An 18,086-nucleotide genomic window follows, 5' to 3' on the forward strand; every position below is an offset into this window, starting at 1 on the left:
CTGTTGATCTGTCTTGCCCATCTGCTTCTAATGGTCAATGTCCTCACTTTCAATAAAAAATCAGGTACGTCTGATTGTCTTTCAGCTCACTATCAGAAACTGGGCACATCCATTATTTTTATCATTTTTTTTTTTTTGTCCATCATCATCTGTTTGCCAGAAATTTAATAAATTATTGTCATAGCGTCATTGGTCTGTGTAGCACAATAGATCTGTCGCTTTCTTGTCATTTATTCCCTAGTTAATTTCTCCCTGTGATCCTGGTTGTGAGGATGAGGACAATCACACATAGTTACAAACTAGATCCAAAAGAATCCCCTTTGATGGAGGTGATAAGTTGTTTTTGAATGATTTCAAAATCAGTTCCACTTCCAATAAAATCAACAATTTTATACTTATACGAATTACCTTTTCTGCTGCCTGGAAAAATTCAATGCTGCTTATTTTCATCGCTATAATAGTGTGAGAACATAAAATCTGAAAAACAATTTATAGTATTTTATTATATTTCATGGTTGCTGTTACATAAATTTAAGGAAAAAATTGAGCCAGTTAATTGAGCTATTCAGAAAAGCAAACCAAAACCAAAACAATATAACGGGTCTGATCATAGACGGCAATAAACCATAGCTTCTGGGGAGTCAGCTTTCATAAGTCGACCAGGTTCATGGATTAGATCCACAATGTAAGCTTTTGGAGGGAACTGCACGGTTTTTTCCTGAAAAGCAAAATGAATTCGAAAAGGTTAATTTAGTCTATAACATGTAATCAACTTTGATTTAAGCATTATTGCAATTACTATACTAATTTTCCATAAGTTGTTCTTTTTTTTACCTCGTTTTTTTTTGGGGGGGGGTGAGAATGGGGCATCCTATCAGATGCCAGACATTCACCGACAATTTCAGAGACTCCAAGAGATCTTTTTAGGATTTTAACTGTATTTAAATTTAACCAGCACAATTGTTTAGATTTCCCTTGGACTTAGTTCACTTGGTATATTCGCAATATACTTTTTGAAATTATTCGTCATGAGTCAGGTTGTCATGATAGAGACTTCCCTAAGATTCCAATTTCTTTTCATGATGCACATAAGATTTTGGTATTTCGTTATTTTTTCCTTCAGCTCTGTTTAAGTAAGCATTATAATGGAGTAACATGTGTGTCCAAGAAATCCAGACGATTGTTGGAATTTAAAAGCATACTCAAATTTTCATGCTATGGAGGGAAAATTAAGTTCTCTTTCACTAAATTATTTAGCACCAATAATAATAACTCATGTGTATAGGTTTAAATGCTGTCAAGTCTAATTTCTCATGGATTTTCTTTGCTTATTTCCAACCCTTTGAACTAAATTAGTTGTTTATTTGTAAATCACACAGAAAGCAACAGAAAGTTATTTTTGTTTGATTTTTGTTGAAATCGCTCCAGATAAGGCATGAGCCACTTGATGTAAAGGGCTAAGAAAAAAATACTACTTATAGATAGGTTCCGACCCAAAAAACAGAAACTGTGAGGACTAAAGGACAATGGGCAATTTTTTTATGGAAATCACTCCAGACAAGATAATGAAACCACTTTATGTAAGGAACTAAAAAGGAAGAAAATACACTACTTCAAGGTCAAAAAATAGCCGATGATAAGTGTTAAATGGATCGATTCTAAACTAGAAAACAGCTATTCTTCCTCCTTTGTCAGAAACATCGCTCATGTACTAAAAGACAAAATAAGGGAAGTGAGAGTTATAAAGCTGCCGAAAGTAAACATAAGTTCCGCTTTCTACTCCCCAAACTTTTAATGAAATCACTGTTACAAATCAAATGTGGATCAATTCTTATCGAAACTATTTTGTATTAAATCGTTATTATATACAGTAATGATCTGCACACGCACGTTACTGTTACTGTTTTTACTGATATTCAAGTAAATTTCCAAATGCATTGATCGCTTGCATTTACATCAGGAGTTATATTAATGGTATCATTCTAGCAAAAAGGAATTGCCTGGCTTCTTTTTGTCAGAATGCATGATTCGTCTTGGTCCTTGAAAGTGAACCCTCTCAATCATTACATACTCCTTTAGTGGAAGATGGATATTGCCGATCACTTGAATCGCCTTTACTTTGAATGCTGATGGGTCCGTTCTCTGCTATTTTTCTGCTCAACGAGAGTGTCACCTTTGGAGATCTGGTTTTCCCTATGTTCCAACCTTGTGGCACATTTTGTTGCAGTGAAGAGCAATTAAATCATCTCATCACTTATTAAATCGCATACACGCTAATCGTACATTTTGTTTTTGCTGTAGCGTTTGAAAAGAAGTTTTGAATCATTTACTGGCAAATATGATAATATGGCCAACTTTTTTTTGTTTTTTTTTTGTTTTGTTTTGTTTTTTAAATATTTGTATATTTTGGCAATGCCTTATTTCAACAAATACTATTTGTTCTGGAATACCATGATCATTTATTCTTACAAAATGAGCAGATCATCAGAATAGCTACTTCAAAATTATTGTTGTCTGTGTTAGTGAGCTTATTCTGCTATCAGATACAGAGTATATAATATAGAGAGCAGGATGGCTCTAGATATTTTATGTCAACAATAGTCAAGATTGCCTGCTCTTTTTGACTTCCGGTTTCAGCTGTTTATTTGGTTGGATAATTAGACATATTCCAGCAGACAAGAAATACATTTTTTAGCATAAGAGAGGGGTTCCGTGTTTTCTGAAAAAATATAATCATTAATCAAAAGGGACCATATCTTGCTTGTCACCTTCGTATCATCAATGGAGAAAAAAACAGAAATCAAAATGATCAGACAATCTTGACAATCGCCTTTATATATTTCTTAAATTGTCCAAGTTTTGACACCATGTAAAAATGAAGGAAGGAGCATAGGATTTTATACTTTTAGTTTTGGGTTTAATTGAATGCCATGATAGTTTAATACTTTATTGTACAATCATCTTATAGTTTGACCTGCTTTGTCGATTTTGGCTGATATTTTTAACTCCTCCAATTCATTAAATGTTATCCTTGAAAAATTATCAAAAGTGTTTTGTTTTTTTGTTTTTTTGTTTTTTTAAGCCAATTATGCAGTGATAATGGTTGAAATCGCCCTAAACTCTAGACCCAAAACTGAAGAGCCAGTGCTCAAAACAACGAGATATTATAATAAGGCTGACTGGGAAGCCATCAGGGAACTAATTAGAGATGCTCCATGGAAAAATATTTTCTCTCTCCCTGCTGAACAGTGTGCAAACGAGACCACTGACTGGTTCAAAACTGCAATCGAAGCGCATGTTCCCATGCGGAAATTTTATAGTAAGCCCCACTCTCCCCAATGGTTTACGTCGACTTGTGCAACTGCCATTACTCAAAAGCAGCATGCATACCGTAGGTTTAACCGACATAAGTCCAGTTCAAACAGACTGAAGTATATAGAAGCTAGAAATAACGTTAAGAAAGAAATAGCGACAGCTAAGAGAGAATTTACGGAAACCACTAAAAAGCGCATCGAAGCACAAAAACTAGGAACTCGAGACTTCTGGAAAATCTACAACAGTGTAGTAAATAATGGGCAATCGACAATTCCCCCACTAACCAACAATCACGAGGTTGTCTCCTCAGCAACCGACAAGGCTAACATGCTTGCCAGTCGGTTTGCCTCAAACTCCACACTGGACCCTTCCAACCACCCCCTACCTGACTTTCCTATGCGGACAGACGCCACACTAGACGATCTGAAAACCACCCCTGCTCAGGTGCATGCTATCATAAAAAACCTTGACACCTCAAAAGCATGTGGACCCGATCTTATCCCAGCTGTGCTATTAAAAAAGTGCTCAGCCGAAGTAGCTCCAGTTCTCTCCAAACTCTACAACAAATGTCTTAATGAAGCTTGCTTTCCGGGCTGTTGGAAAACTGCTTCTGTTGTACCAGTATTCAAGAATTCTGGTGAAAGGACAGACCCATCAAATTATCGCCCCATTAGCCTCCTTCCACTTTTTGCCAAAATATTTGAGACCATAATTAACCACGCTCTAATCCATCATCTTACAGATGCTAAACTACTGACTGACAAACAATATGGATTTAGACAAGCCCGTTCCACAGCAGACATCCTCACCGTGATCTCTGAACGTATATACCAATCACTGGACAAAGCGGGGGAAGGCAGAGCGGTAGCTCTAGATATATCTAAGGCTTTTGACAGGGTATGGCATGAGGGTCTCCTCAGTAAAATCAGATCATACGGTATCACTGGTAGAATACTTAACATAATTAAATCCTTCTTAGATAAGAGAAAAATCCAGGTAGTCCTCGACGGTCGCACATCTAAACAATATGATATAAATGCGGGAGTGCCCCAGGGTTCTATCCTTGGACCTCTATTGTTCCTGATATTCATAAATGACCTCCCCGACAACATTGCCTCTGAGATGGGTATATATGCTGATGACACTACACTCTATGGCAGACACGACAGGAAGACGAATGAACACATTTCTAAAGAAATGGCAGAAACACTAGAGGAAGACCTCCAATCTGTAGTGGAATGGGGACAAAAGTGGTTGGTCGCGTTCAATGCTGCCAAGACTAAACTAGTTTCATTCAATAATTACAAGAAACCCTCTCTACCACCAATAGCAATGGCCAACGACTCTTTATCTGAGAGTCCATCTTTCAAACTCCTTGGCCTAACGTTCACAGGAAACATGAGTTGGAACAATTACATTGAAGGCATTGCCAGGGCCGCTGCAAGAAAGGTGGGCTCTCTCTACCGTGCTAGAAAACTACTAACACCCGAAAGTATCCTGTACCTCTATAAGGCCACCATTCGCCCATGTATGGAGTATTGCTGCCACATCTGGGCTGGTGCATCTGCTACTAGTCTCTCGCTCCTTGACAAGGTTCAAAAGAGAGTCGCAAATCTGATAGGCCCTGAACTGGCATCTAAGCTTCAGCCTCTGTCCCATCGACGAAATGTTGCATCCCTCTGCCTGTTCTACAAGTATTTTAGTGGTGAATGCTCTGATGAACTGCAATCACTTGTGCCCCCACGACGCGAGCACCCTCGACAAACCCGACAGGCTACTAGATCCCACCCCCACACTGTAGAGGTCCCTAGATGTAAAAGATCTTTTTACTCCAATAGTTTCTTCCCCAGAACCGCAAGACTCTGGAATTCCATTCCAGGTCCCTGCTTCCCCAACAGTACTGACGTGCAGAAGTTCAAGTGTAACGTGAACCGACACCTTGCTGCCCAAATCCCTACATAGTACCCCAGTAGTTGTTGCCCCTGATAGTAGCCCCCTACACCAAAGTGGCAATTTGCCTTGTTTGGGGTGATAATGTAATAAAAAAAAAAAAAAAAAAAAAAAAAAAATTAAACTTACTTTGAGCACAATATGGCCAACTTGATTGTCAGTATTTTTATTTGTGGTATCGTCATTAGCGAGCAACACTACATTCCAAGCTTTGTTATACTCTCCTCGAACCAACGAACAGCGAACAAGAACACGGTCAGCCAAAACCTAAAGAGAAATAACAAAAGGAAATTTTAGATAAAATATAGTTTATAATCAATATAAAGAAATTTTAATTTTAATGTATATTTTAATAATAATAATAATAATATATATATATATATATATATACATATATATATATATACATATATATATATATATATATATATATATATATATATATATATATATATATATATATATATATTGCAGAAATTCCCCTCTGGAACAAAATACCGTAGGTTTTCAACAACATATGCCACATACAAATGTATTATGTCTAGTATATGAGCCACTATCTTATATAACTTTAGAACGACATTTAAGATACATTTAGTCGTTAAAAATCCTACATTTAATCCTAAGAGCAAAATCATTACAATTGCATCATCTTTAGACAAAGTAGTTCATATTTTTCCTTCTTTGGATTTCAAAATCCTCACACTGCCCTCAGTCATCATCAGAAATAAATATACACATTATAACTATATTGTCCTCGCACTCTTCGTAACTGGATAATACACTCATAGACATACAAATATCTTCCTATTTCCCGAATTAAAAATAATAATTTCTCCCTTATAATAATCATATTTAAGCGTATTTTACGATCGGGAAATGTCAGGCGGTCTGCTAGTTTTAAATAAGAACGAAACGTCAATGAACATACAATTTTCAGTTTTCTTCTTTTCATAAGTTTATATATTTGTATGTATATAATACATTCCTAAACTAATCATTATGAATTTTGGCGTTTAACTGCTAGGCATAAGGAGTCAAAATGTGGGCTATATTTAGTTTAATTTCATTTTATACAAAGGTTGTAAAAGGAGTGTGAAAATGAAACCTTAGATATCTCCGATTTTTCTGAAACTTTAACAATAGGTATTAAGTATCAATTAAAAAATATTTATCAAATTTTAGTTTCTTCAGGGTATTTTAGTGGAGTTTTATGACATAACATGGGTACAACTTCTCATTTGTAAATATGTCAGATTTGTATTGAATTTGATCCATAATAATCAGACACCAATTAAGCAAGATTCCTTGAATTTCAATTTCTTCTTAAGACCCTGTTCAGCTTAAGTCTTAAATTTCAGACATTTTCAAGAATCAAAATTATTTATTAACTAGCAGGACCTGTGGAATTCGAATCTTGTCGGTAGCTGAATACTTGATGCTTCGCCAGGTCTATCAAGTGTATTTTTTATCATGATGCTATCACTAGACAGGGTGCCTACCACGGCTTAAGCGAGTCCCATCTTCCCTCGAGAGAATAGGCCACGCCAGTTTCTCAACCTGGTATTTACCTCATGTAGCATCAAGTATTCAGCTACTGACAAGATTCGAATTACACTACAAACTTGTGTAGTAAGTTCAATCTCATCTACAGTCGCACTGGATGGATGGGACCTGTGGAAATTTCACAGCGGACTCTTTCATATGTAATATATTGATGTTGGCATTCTGTGTAAATGGAGACGCCCTGATATTATTGCTGCTTTTTTGTTAAAACTGCAAAAATATTTAACTAACTTAGCAGGGACGCCCGGCATAGCCCAGTCGTAAAATACGCTTAAATATGATATTTTAATTCATGCAGATTTCGTATATATCATTATAGAGTCAATTTTCTATCGATTTTTATATATTATAAAGTTGCGATTTCAAAAATAAAAATATATATATCCATATGACTTCGATGCATCAGCTTGAATTGAAACCGAAAAAAAAACTTATGAAGAAAAAAAAAAATATATATATATATATATATACATATATATATATATATATATATATATATATATAACTTGAGTTCCTTCAGCTATAATTGAAACTGAAACCAAAACTTATAAAGAATTCTTGGTAAAACTATTTATTACAAGAAACGGAAGATCATAACAATTAAACGACAGTCACTCGGAAGAAAAAAATATAAGTGTGACACACAAAATAACACACACGCTATCATATTAATGTATAGATACTTATTAATTGATTCTAAATTGATGATTTTGTATGATCTGTTAAAATATGAAAAAAATCTTCAAATTTTGCTGAAAAAATAATAGGAGCAAAAATGTCACCTTGAAAAGCAAAGCCCTGTGGCAATGGATTCCTGTTTGGATGGACCCAATGGGGACGACATTTGAGTGCAGTTCATACTGTAATTGACTTAAGGGTAATTCCCAGCTGAAGTTGCTTATTTGACTGGCTTCCACTGCTCCACCCATTTTGTTGGACACAAAACTGAAACAGAAAACTAAAAACATTACAACAAATGTTGTAAATGATGTTGCTTTCATTTAAATACACAACATGTTCATCTTACATTTTTAATTCAAACTACTGTCAATACTTTTCATTTCTCTCTCTACCTAAAAAAAATTTATCTTTCATGAGAAAAATGTCTTCCCTAAAATTGCCCGTCTATGGAACACAATACCATGAGGATGTTTATCAATTCACTACAATATGGTCGTCTTCAAGTCCAATATAAACAAATTCTTGTTGGGCCGTCCCTTTAAATATTCGAATTCTGCCTACTGGCCACTATTATTATCAATCATCACTGTCTTGTCTCACCGTCTACCTAACATTCATTTAACCCTTACACCTCGAGTGGCCTTTGGTGATTACACCTTAGTAAAAAAAAAATTGATAAATTTAAAAAAAATCAGCTCAGTGTAGTATTTTAGAGTACACTTGGAATATTTTCGAGATATTAATTCTCTGAATTGTTTGCAGTGTAAATTAGTTTCTTCTATTAATTTATATGAATGTTGTCTCCAGACAACCAAAAATGACATCTTTCTTCCAAATTCTTCAGTGTTGCAGGATTGCCTTGCATCATAATTAACATTATTAATGTCATTACATCCGGCATACCAAGAGCACTTTATGCAATATTTGATGCAATTCTAACTGCAAGTGTTTATAATTATTAACAGTAGGAATTTTATTAGTAGTAGTATGTTAATTTTTCACCTCCCCTCTATGATAAAGTGCTTTTCTTGATAAGAATAATGCAACTCTGTTCAGTAATTTTGGGGACTATGTTTACTACTACTACTACTACTACTACTACTATTACTACTACTACTACTATTACTAGGCAGTACTATTACTAGTATAATTGTCAGCCCTGATAATGCATTTAATATTTCAAAGGTTCCTCACGCAATATGTAACAGATATTCGATAAAAAATTTGTCAATTTTCAAGCATATCATCTTATTGTTATGAGAACCACTTTGCTCCAGGTTCCTGGTATCAAACTAGGAGGGATTCTACGCCAGTAACTAACGATTAAGTTAGCTAGTATGAATTTTGATAAGGATCATCTTTAGTGCATGTCAGAATGACCGGATTTGTAAACAAAATTTTATCCAGAGAGAGATAACATTAAGTTGAATCAGAGACAAAGGTCAAACGCTGTAGACAAAACATAATTGAACGATAGGAGGATATGACATGACGTCACGTTTTTGAGTGAGAAAAACAAAGATTTTCAAATCTGTCTCTCCATTGGAAACATGCGAATGAGACACATCCAAATGACGTTGAAAACTGATAATATCAATAAATGTTACTCTTTGTTACATCACTCACTGCTTACATTAGTAAAAAGGAAATGAACATCGGTATTCCTTGGTCTCTTTCTCTCCTTAGTCGATTCTCCTCAATAAATAAAATCTTGACGAAAACTCAGCTAAAGTCTCGTTGTGTATTTCCGGCATTAAAAGTTTTAGTTGTCTTAGTTAACAGACGAGGCGATCAAGAAACTGAAACAAAAGCAGTGAAGATTTTTTTTTTTTTTACTTGTTGAATCTTAGGAAGATGATGAGACAAGATCAGACACCGTAAAACTTGGGTAGGACTAGATTATCTAAAGGAACGACTCAATAGAAATTTATTCACATAAGATTTAAAGATCACCATGTTATAGTCTGCCAGAAAGCAGACAAACGGTACTGTATTCCACAGATGGACAACTCTAGCAAAGAAACTACCCATGGGATTTTCATTTACTTTTGGGCACAGATAAGGAGTGAGGAAAGTTGGTTTTGTTTTAGCTAAGCAATTATTTGTTGTGAACATTTTGTAGGGAGGGTCCATACTTTGAATCACAGTCTGTGAGAAAGAGGGAGTAGGAAGGCACAAAGGTTATCATCCAAAGATGGTCCTGTACCCTGTCAAGGAAGGAAAGAGTGCTTTGGGGGGCTCCACCACACATGTAGCAACAGTACTTTATCTTAGACCGTATTTGATTTTTGTACAGATAGAGGATTGCATTAGGAGTGAGATACTTTCTGGAGCAGTAGAACAATCCCACTATCTTTTCTGTGATTTTCACACGATCTGATGTCGGCCTTCCATTTCAGGTCAGGGGTAAAGGTCAGTTCCAGAAGTTTGTTGAAGCCAGGTACTTCATCAAGGCAAGAATCCGTTTATTTCTACAGGGGCAAAGTGAGAATCTGAGCGTTGGTGGTGAAAAGACAAAAGTTTGGTTTGAATGTAGGAAAAAAAACTAGCCATGTTTCACCCCATTGTACTACACACTCCAGGTCGGAGGAGAGAGAATCTGCAAGATCCTGATCTTTATCGGACTTTGAAGTGTTGCCATAGATAGTAGTATCGTCTGCATGAATGTCAACAAATGAACACAGAATGTGATTTAGGAGGTAAAGAAGCAATGATGAACAGAGAACAAAAAGACATTTATAAATATGAGTGCATAAAGACTTTTATTTGATTCACTTTATTGATCGTTCGTTGGTGGAAATGTAATGCAATTTGCTAGAAATATTAAAGTATGTTGTCTGACAAGTTAACTGAAAAAAAATATGAGAATAGGGTACGAACTGCACATATTCAGGTCTCCACTAAAGGATTGATATTGAAATTCTATGACCGTTCTCAAGTTTGACACAAGGTACTTGAAGAAGGCCGAAGAGAAAAACGGCTAAAACGTTGGAATAATCACAACTCATATAAAGAAAGTTGTCTGAAAATCCTAAAACATAATTTTAGCAATAAGTTAAAGTGTTTATTATAAGCATAAATTATAGTATAAGAATTCTTACAAATTTTGTATGTCAAGGGTTTTTCATACCAAATTTAGATTTTTGTCAAATAGTTTAGAATCTATAAGTGTTCATTATTATTATTATTATTATTATTATTATTGTTGTTGTTGTTGTTGTTGTTAGTAGTAGTAGTAGTAGTAGTAGTAGTAGTAGTAGTAGTAGTAGTAGTAGTAGTAGTAGTAGTAGTAATTTTACCCCTCCTCCATTATACCTGATACTACCAGGTCAGGCTGTCTGAAGATACAGGATTCCTGATCTAAAATACACCAAACATTGATGTTATTGTTTTTTTTTCTCTCTCTCTCTTTGCAATACCTAAAACAACAAAAACAATTTTATCTACAAACAACCAAACTAAACAAGGCTGGAAAGTAAAATAGAGTTTAATTAAAATATTGTTGTTGTCGTTGTTGTTGTTGTTGTTGTTGTTGTTGTTGTTGTTGTTGTTGTTTAATTATAATAGAGAAGTATGCTTTAATCATTGAAAATCAAGCTAAAATCTACCGATTCTAAATATATCATTAATTTAGCTCGGGGATCAACCATGTATTTACTGACAAGCACGTACACAGACATCTTTGCTTTAAGTATATTTTAAAAATGTATTATTAAATAACAAATGTTTTGGTGTGTGTGTGTGTGTGTGTGTGTGTGTGTGTGTGTGTGTGTGTGTGTGTGTGTGTGTGTGTGTGTGTGTGTGCGCGCGCGCACGCGCATCTACTCACAGAGCAAGAGTTGAAACTTGATCTTTGACAGTTTGAGAACCTTGGATGAGTTGTCGGACCTCTTGAATGTATTCAAAAAGAATCTCATCCTCGGGCGACAAAAAGTTCTCTACTTTCCCATTTTCGCCTTCTTCTCCATCAATTTGTTCCGAATGAGTTTGGCTTTGAACTTCCTCTTCTTCACCCCGAGACTTCTCCAGGCGATCCTTTTGCCCTCGTGTGCGGTTTCTGCAAATGATATAGAAAATTTTTTGTGTCAAATCACTAAAAAAAAAAAAAAAAAAAAAAAAAAAGCTGAGCACTACATCTTTCAGAATATTTGTTCCATTAAATACATTAGATAGACAAGATAAATTAACGACATTTTGAAAGAAAGAAAGAAAAAAAGAAATACAGATATGGAAGAAAATCTAAAACATATATAAATTACAATAGAAAAATGTGAGTATGAAAAGTAACATGGTTAAGCTTAAACATGGAAAAGTAAAGGACTAGTTATTAAAACTGGAAAAGAAAAAGACAAGATATTCTAGTAAAAATATAATAAATTTATATCTTAAAATATAGCAACATTAAGAATTGATTATATCTATATATCTATAAAAGTGAACGTGTCTGTCTGTCTGTTTGTCTGTCTGTCTGTGTACATTTCCCTACGCAATAACTCTGTCAATTTTTAGTCTATAGACTCGAAATTTGAAATACCGGGTACTGAGATTTGGGAAAATCGATGTGACGGGTGTCAGCCAGAAATTTGGCTGTTAAGGGGTCAAATTTCAACGATTTGACTTTTAAGAACTCTACCAAACTCCTCCGACAATTTTTGGTCTAGACACTTGAAATTTTAGATTTAGGTTCCTTGAACATGGATCTAACTTAATAAAGTGATTTGAGCCCGAAACAATAAATTTTAAGGGGTCATAATAGGGGTCAAAGTTTTAAAAAATTAACCATTTTTTTTGTTTTTTTGCTTTTTTTGCACAGCATACACCTCCAAACACCCGAGCAACGCCGGGCACCCCTGCTAGTAATGTTATAAATTGAGTTTTTTTAAAAATTCTTAATGTTGCAATACTTATTTTATGTTATAAATTTATTATATTTTTTACTAGAATATCTTGGCCTTTTCTTTTCCGATGTAAACAAATAGTCGTTTACTTTTTCATGTTTAAGATTAACCATATTACTTTTCATGCTCGCATTTTTCTATTGTAATCCATGATTTTTCCAGGCTTACAATAAATTCACTTGTTCTTTATTTAATTTCAGTCTTATTTTTTGCCCCCATAAACATAACATACACATATGTAATAATAATGTACGGCACTCGTCTGCTTTCAATAAAATCCCCCCAATTACCTCCCTTTCATGCTTTCATTCTCTCTGTTTCATTTGTTACTTCTCTTTCCATGACAGCAGTGAATTTGTATCAACAGTAGTCGCTGAAGCGACGTGGTTGCTATGGAAACCAGTTATAAAAAGCGTCTCTCACCTTTGAACACCAAAAAACTCATCATAATTTTTTAAAAAAATTTCGCAATATAGCTGAGAAGGTTATCTATAAACTGTAATAATTGCTTGAAATTTAGTCAAAAAATAACTGAGCGGTGAAGCTTTAAAGCAGTTTTAAATGACTTAAACTGCCACTTAACCATATATTCAAACACGGTAGTGTTTGAATGATATGAAATCATTATCAAACCATGATGCAGAAATTTCAGTTATGTAACAATGTACCAACAGAGGCGGTTGACATGATTCAAAAAATTCATCATCCATTAAGAACTGTGTCTCCCATTTCACAATGATACTTTTGTGAAAATATGAATCGCTCTCCCATTTTTTCTACTTGTTGATATTCTTTTTATACAAATCGGCATGTGGTGTGGTCTTTGGCCTTGGTTTTCGATGGCAATGATGTCGTTGTATTGCTAAAAACCATGACAACATTTAATATGAACGAAGATATAAATATTTTTATCTTTACAAGAGAGTAATTATTTATCAAGGCCAGAAAGCAATTCGAGAATAAGATGTAATGAGTATAGGGTGACCACTAAGACAACAATGATCAGTAGTGGTGGAAATTGGATAGAATTTGATTAAGGGGGGGGGGACTAACAAGAACATGTTTACATTGAACTAGAAGACAACCATGTTGTAATTAGCTGGAAAGCAGGCCCACGGTACAAAGTTCTACAGGCAGACTATTCTAGAAAAAAAACTTTGTTCATGGAATTTGCATTTAGATTTAGTCACAGATAGATAGATGTCCATAGTAGTTGCAGATAGACAAGTGATTGTTGTGTAAGTTTTGCAGGGGGAGGGGTCATAGATTGAAGTTCAGATGAGCACTTACCATGAAAATATCAATAGAGCAGAGACATACTTGCTACAGCTCTTCTCTGGGAAAGAAGTTCCAAGGATGAGAAAAGAGCACCACCTATTGGTTTCTAACCAGTTTTGAACTCTGTCAACGCAGGATAGAGTACTCTGAGCAGCTCCCCTCCAGATGTGGCAACAATACTCCATTTTCGGATGCATTTGACTCTTATACAGGTAGAGGGATTGAGATACTTTTTATACAGGTAGAGGGATTGAGATACTTTCTGGGGCAGCAAAATGATCCAACCATTTTTCTAGTGACCTTGGCCACAGATGTGATGTACGAAGTGCCTTCAATAATTACAGACTCTTTTCGTATGGACACTTTTATTGATAGTACACACATGAAACTTTTATTGATAGTACACACATGAAACTTTTATTGATAGTACACACATGAAACTTTTATTGATAGTACACACATGAAACTTTTATTGATAGTACACACATGAAACTCTAGTCCTCTAGTCATTTCCTCCAGTTGCAATGCACTTGTTATACCATTCCAGTAATTTCTGGAAGGCCCATGGAAGTCCGTTTGTGTGAGGTGTCAATGACCTTCGTCACAGCTGCTTTCATCTCCTCAATCGTCTCATAGTGACAGCCTCTTGAGCTTACGGAATAATCAAAAGTCATAGGGAGCAAGGTCTGGACTATAGGGAGTGTGAGGAACTGTCTTGATGCTCATCTTGGTCAAATAGTCTGTGACAAGGATGGAATTGTGGACTGGTGCATTGTCCTGGTGGAAATGCCACAGACCCGATTTGAAGAGTGGTGGCTTCTTCTGACAGAATCTCTTCCTGAACTCCCTTAAAACTTCAACATAGTATTCCTTGTTGACTGTCTGCCCAGTGGGAACCCAGTGCATGCAGATCATGCTCGTGCTGTCAAAGAAAGGGATCATGATAAGTTTCTGGGTGGATTTGCTCTGTTTGACCGTCTTGGGTTTGGAAGAGCCAGGATGCTTCCACTTGGAACTCTCTTGGTCTCTGATTCATAGCAGTAGATCCAGCTTCCATAGTAGGTCACCAAGGCATCAAGAACTGCAGGATCTGAATTGATCAGCTCAACCATCTCCCTGTTGTCATAACAACGTCTTTCTTGCTGATCTTCTCTGAGCACCCTTGAGACAAACTTTGCGCAAATCTTCCACATTTTCAGTTCCCCGTGTGTACAGTTCTCACACTGACATCAAACTGTGCACTTATTGTCTCTACAGACACACGACGTTACTTATCTATGAAATTCTTTATTTGGCCAATCAACTCTGGTGATCGGTGACTTCCTTACTCCTCTTACACCTCTCATCATTCCTCACAGACTCTCTGTCTTCTTTAAATCTCTTATGCCACTCATTATGCTCGATTCATGCAAGATGGTCCAAAAGCAGTCTGAAGCATTCCATACGTTTCTGTGGTATTTTTTCAAGTTTAAAACAGAATTTTATTGCATATCGTTCTTCTAAAGTGTCCTCGCGCCCAGATTGCATCTTTGAAATTCACCAGTTGTGACAATCAGGCTTTAGTAAAGTGTATTCTAATTCCTGCTGTAGCTGTTCATTTAAACCTGAAATCATAAAAATTAGTCAGTCATCTCATAAGATGTATATCAATAACATACTGAATTTTCAAGAGTCGACGACAATTTCAAATGCCTATACAAAAAAGTCAGGAAACTTATTTAAGGTACCTCATATTCTATATTTTACAATATATTTTCTTTATACTTAAATGTAATAAAATAGTAATCACTGTTTGAAAAAAAAATCCTTTTTTTAAATCACATCTGTTGAGAAGAGCAAATATTGGGACAGGAAAGAGGCATATATAGGGAAAATGTATACTTTTTCTTTACCATTGAAATCATAAGAAGTAGCATTTAAGACTAAATACATTAGCTTACATTTTATTCCTTGCATTTCTCGAGCTTGGTCTAGAATCTTCTTGTTTTGTTTCAAATTCTTCGGCTGCTTTCGTTGGTTGGCTGCAAGGGAAAATGAAGACATTCTTATAAGAATTGAATAATATTTATGTTATCCGTTATTGAATTTTTACATAACAATTTTTACCTGATTTGCAATATGCAAAATTTTGAAATTTAGTCAGAGAATAATTAAAATTTATTAAAGCCATAAAGAATGCATGAAGCAACAAACTGGCCGGTTATTATTTGTTGAACTGAGTCGATAATAATTTGAAATAAGGCTTGATATCAAATAGCAGTATTGTGCAAAAACCTTTCTAAATATTTAAGATATTTACCTACCTGAACATAAGGTATTAGCATTTCATTCATCATAAGGTGGTGAACTTTTAATATTTTATCCATGAGTTTAGATGCGTGATAGAAATTTACATGATTAATCTTTTTAATTGCCTCTTTTAGAATTTTTATAGAAAATATTGAGAAGAGAAAGCCAACACTTTTTTATGATTAAGACACATACGCAGCAGCAGCAGCGGCAGTAGTAGTAGTAGTAGTAGTAGTAGTAGTAGTAGTAGTAGTAGTAGTAGTAAAACTGAAAAAAATGTATTTGAAACATATTACTGAAATCTCTTGAAAATAATCTTCTGATTGTTTTGTCCAACTCTCAGTATCACTTGTACCAGTTACATTTCTTTGTTCAAGTGTCCTCTTTATAGTCATGCCCATATGTTTTGTGTCACCATTTCTTAGATCAGTCTTTTGAATCTTTCATGTATTTGATTCTCTTTCCATTTTGTTTTTCTCACCATTTTGCTTCCAGTTTTGCTTTACTCTTCATAGTCGTGTTCACCATGTCAATGCTTTTTGCAAGTGTAATCAGCCTTTCTACATTTGGGTTATGTATTTTTCTAGTTCTTTTATAACACCATCTATATATACATATATAACACTGTTCTTCCCTCTTCTTTCCTTTTTACATAAAGTCGGTTAATATCATCTTTCAAGTGCAGTGTATTGCGAATGATTATTAATTTTTTTGTCATTTAGTCTGAATTTTTCTTTTGTCTATTTTATGAAGGATCTAGACCAACTTACCAGAGATAATGCTCAAATATGTAATCCTTTGATAAATTTTCTACTATATATTTTGGTTTCAAAAAGCTTTTTTGTTCTAAGATATTCCTTCCTAAACTATTTTTTTCATCTCTGCTGATTTCTAGAGGTGACAGATATTTATACGTATTGTGCCCAGCCCCTCACTCATCACATCTTGATAGGACAACTCTATGTCTTCTGCTATTTCGAGCTTTTATTTGTTCACTTCAAGTAATACACATTTTTTTCATTACAAATTTCAATGCCCTGGCTAAAATGTCTCATTCAAGACGATCCTTGCCTGTATAGTATATAGATTTAGTCTCTGAAAGAGAATGTTTATTTGTTGCTCTTAAATTTTATTTCTTGTCATGAAATAAAATACTAATTTACTTTTTAAAGTGTTAAGTATCAACTTTGATTCAATTATTTGACGGATTTCATTAAATTAAAAGAAACTTTTTGAACCCGGTTTTAACAATTTTAAAAACAAAAATGGAGAGGTTAAATGATATTTATTCTTTTGAGCAAATAAAATGTAGCTTAATAATAATTTCAGGGTTTTATTAAGTTTAATATCTTATAAAATAATTGCTTTTTCTGATCATTTCTTCTTACATTTATTTGGCACAATTGTAGGTTAAGAAAATTATATTCAATACTCATTAAATTAGCATAAATTAAATTATTACTAATAAAACAGACTTATTATTATTATTATTATTATTATTATTATTATTATTATTATTATTATTATTATTATTCCATTAGTGTCTGGTGGGTGCAAATAACAATACTAATAAGTTATTTATCGCCAGCCAGTGAATGGTGGGTGCAGGCCACAATACTAACACGTTATTTATCACCAGCCAGTGTAAGGTGAGTGCAGATCACAATACTAACATGTTATTTATCGCCAGCCAGTATATAATGGGTACAGATCACAATACTAATAAGTTATTTATTGCCAGCCAGTGTTTGGTCGGTGCAGATCACAATATTAACTATAGCCAGCCAGTATTTAGCTGGTGTAAGTCACAATAATAAGTTAGTTATCACGAGCCAGCGTCTGGTCGGTGAACATCAAAATACTAATATTATTTATCGCCAGCCAGTGTCTTAGTTTTATTTCTTGTAATGATATATCTCAAGCAGTTATCCATATTTGTCTACAAAAATATTTTTTTAATTGGTGGTCTCATCGGAACTAATATTACACTGATTATTCTATTGAAGGACATTTTATTGTTTGCTTATGTGATAATGTTTTCAACTACCGTGGAATTTCCACAGGTTCTGCGAGTTATTATCATTATTATTCCATTAACTTCAGTGTTGT

The 18,086-nt window shown here is 34.5% G+C and overlaps 1 protein-coding gene across 8 annotated transcripts in view; it reads right to left on the reverse strand.

The window, feature by feature from the left end:
• Nucleotides 1-483: 483 nt before the first annotated feature.
• LOC145256092 (armadillo repeat-containing protein 3-like) overlaps nucleotides 484-18,086 on the reverse strand; it is a 257,032-nt gene continuing 239,429 nt past the window's right edge. For all 8 annotated transcript variants that reach the window (XM_080114720.1, XM_080114712.1, XM_080114690.1 and 5 more), the window contains 5 exons: nucleotides 15,629-15,709; nucleotides 11,342-11,569; nucleotides 7,614-7,776; nucleotides 5,395-5,532; nucleotides 484-718 (listed from right to left, as the gene is read on the reverse strand). In XM_080114720.1, coding sequence (XP_079970846.1) covers nucleotides 608-718; nucleotides 5,395-5,532; nucleotides 7,614-7,776; nucleotides 11,342-11,569; nucleotides 15,629-15,709 — 721 coding nt within the window. In that variant the 3' untranslated portion in view covers nucleotides 484-607. The remainder of the gene's footprint in view (nucleotides 719-5,394; nucleotides 5,533-7,613; nucleotides 7,777-11,341; nucleotides 11,570-15,628; nucleotides 15,710-18,086) is intronic.

Source organism: Euprymna scolopes, chromosome 3 (genome assembly GCF_053919585.1).
Source record: "Euprymna scolopes isolate OS-2025 chromosome 3, ASM5391958v1, whole genome shotgun sequence".
Lineage (NCBI taxonomy): Eukaryota > Metazoa > Mollusca > Cephalopoda > Sepiida > Sepiolidae > Euprymna > Euprymna scolopes.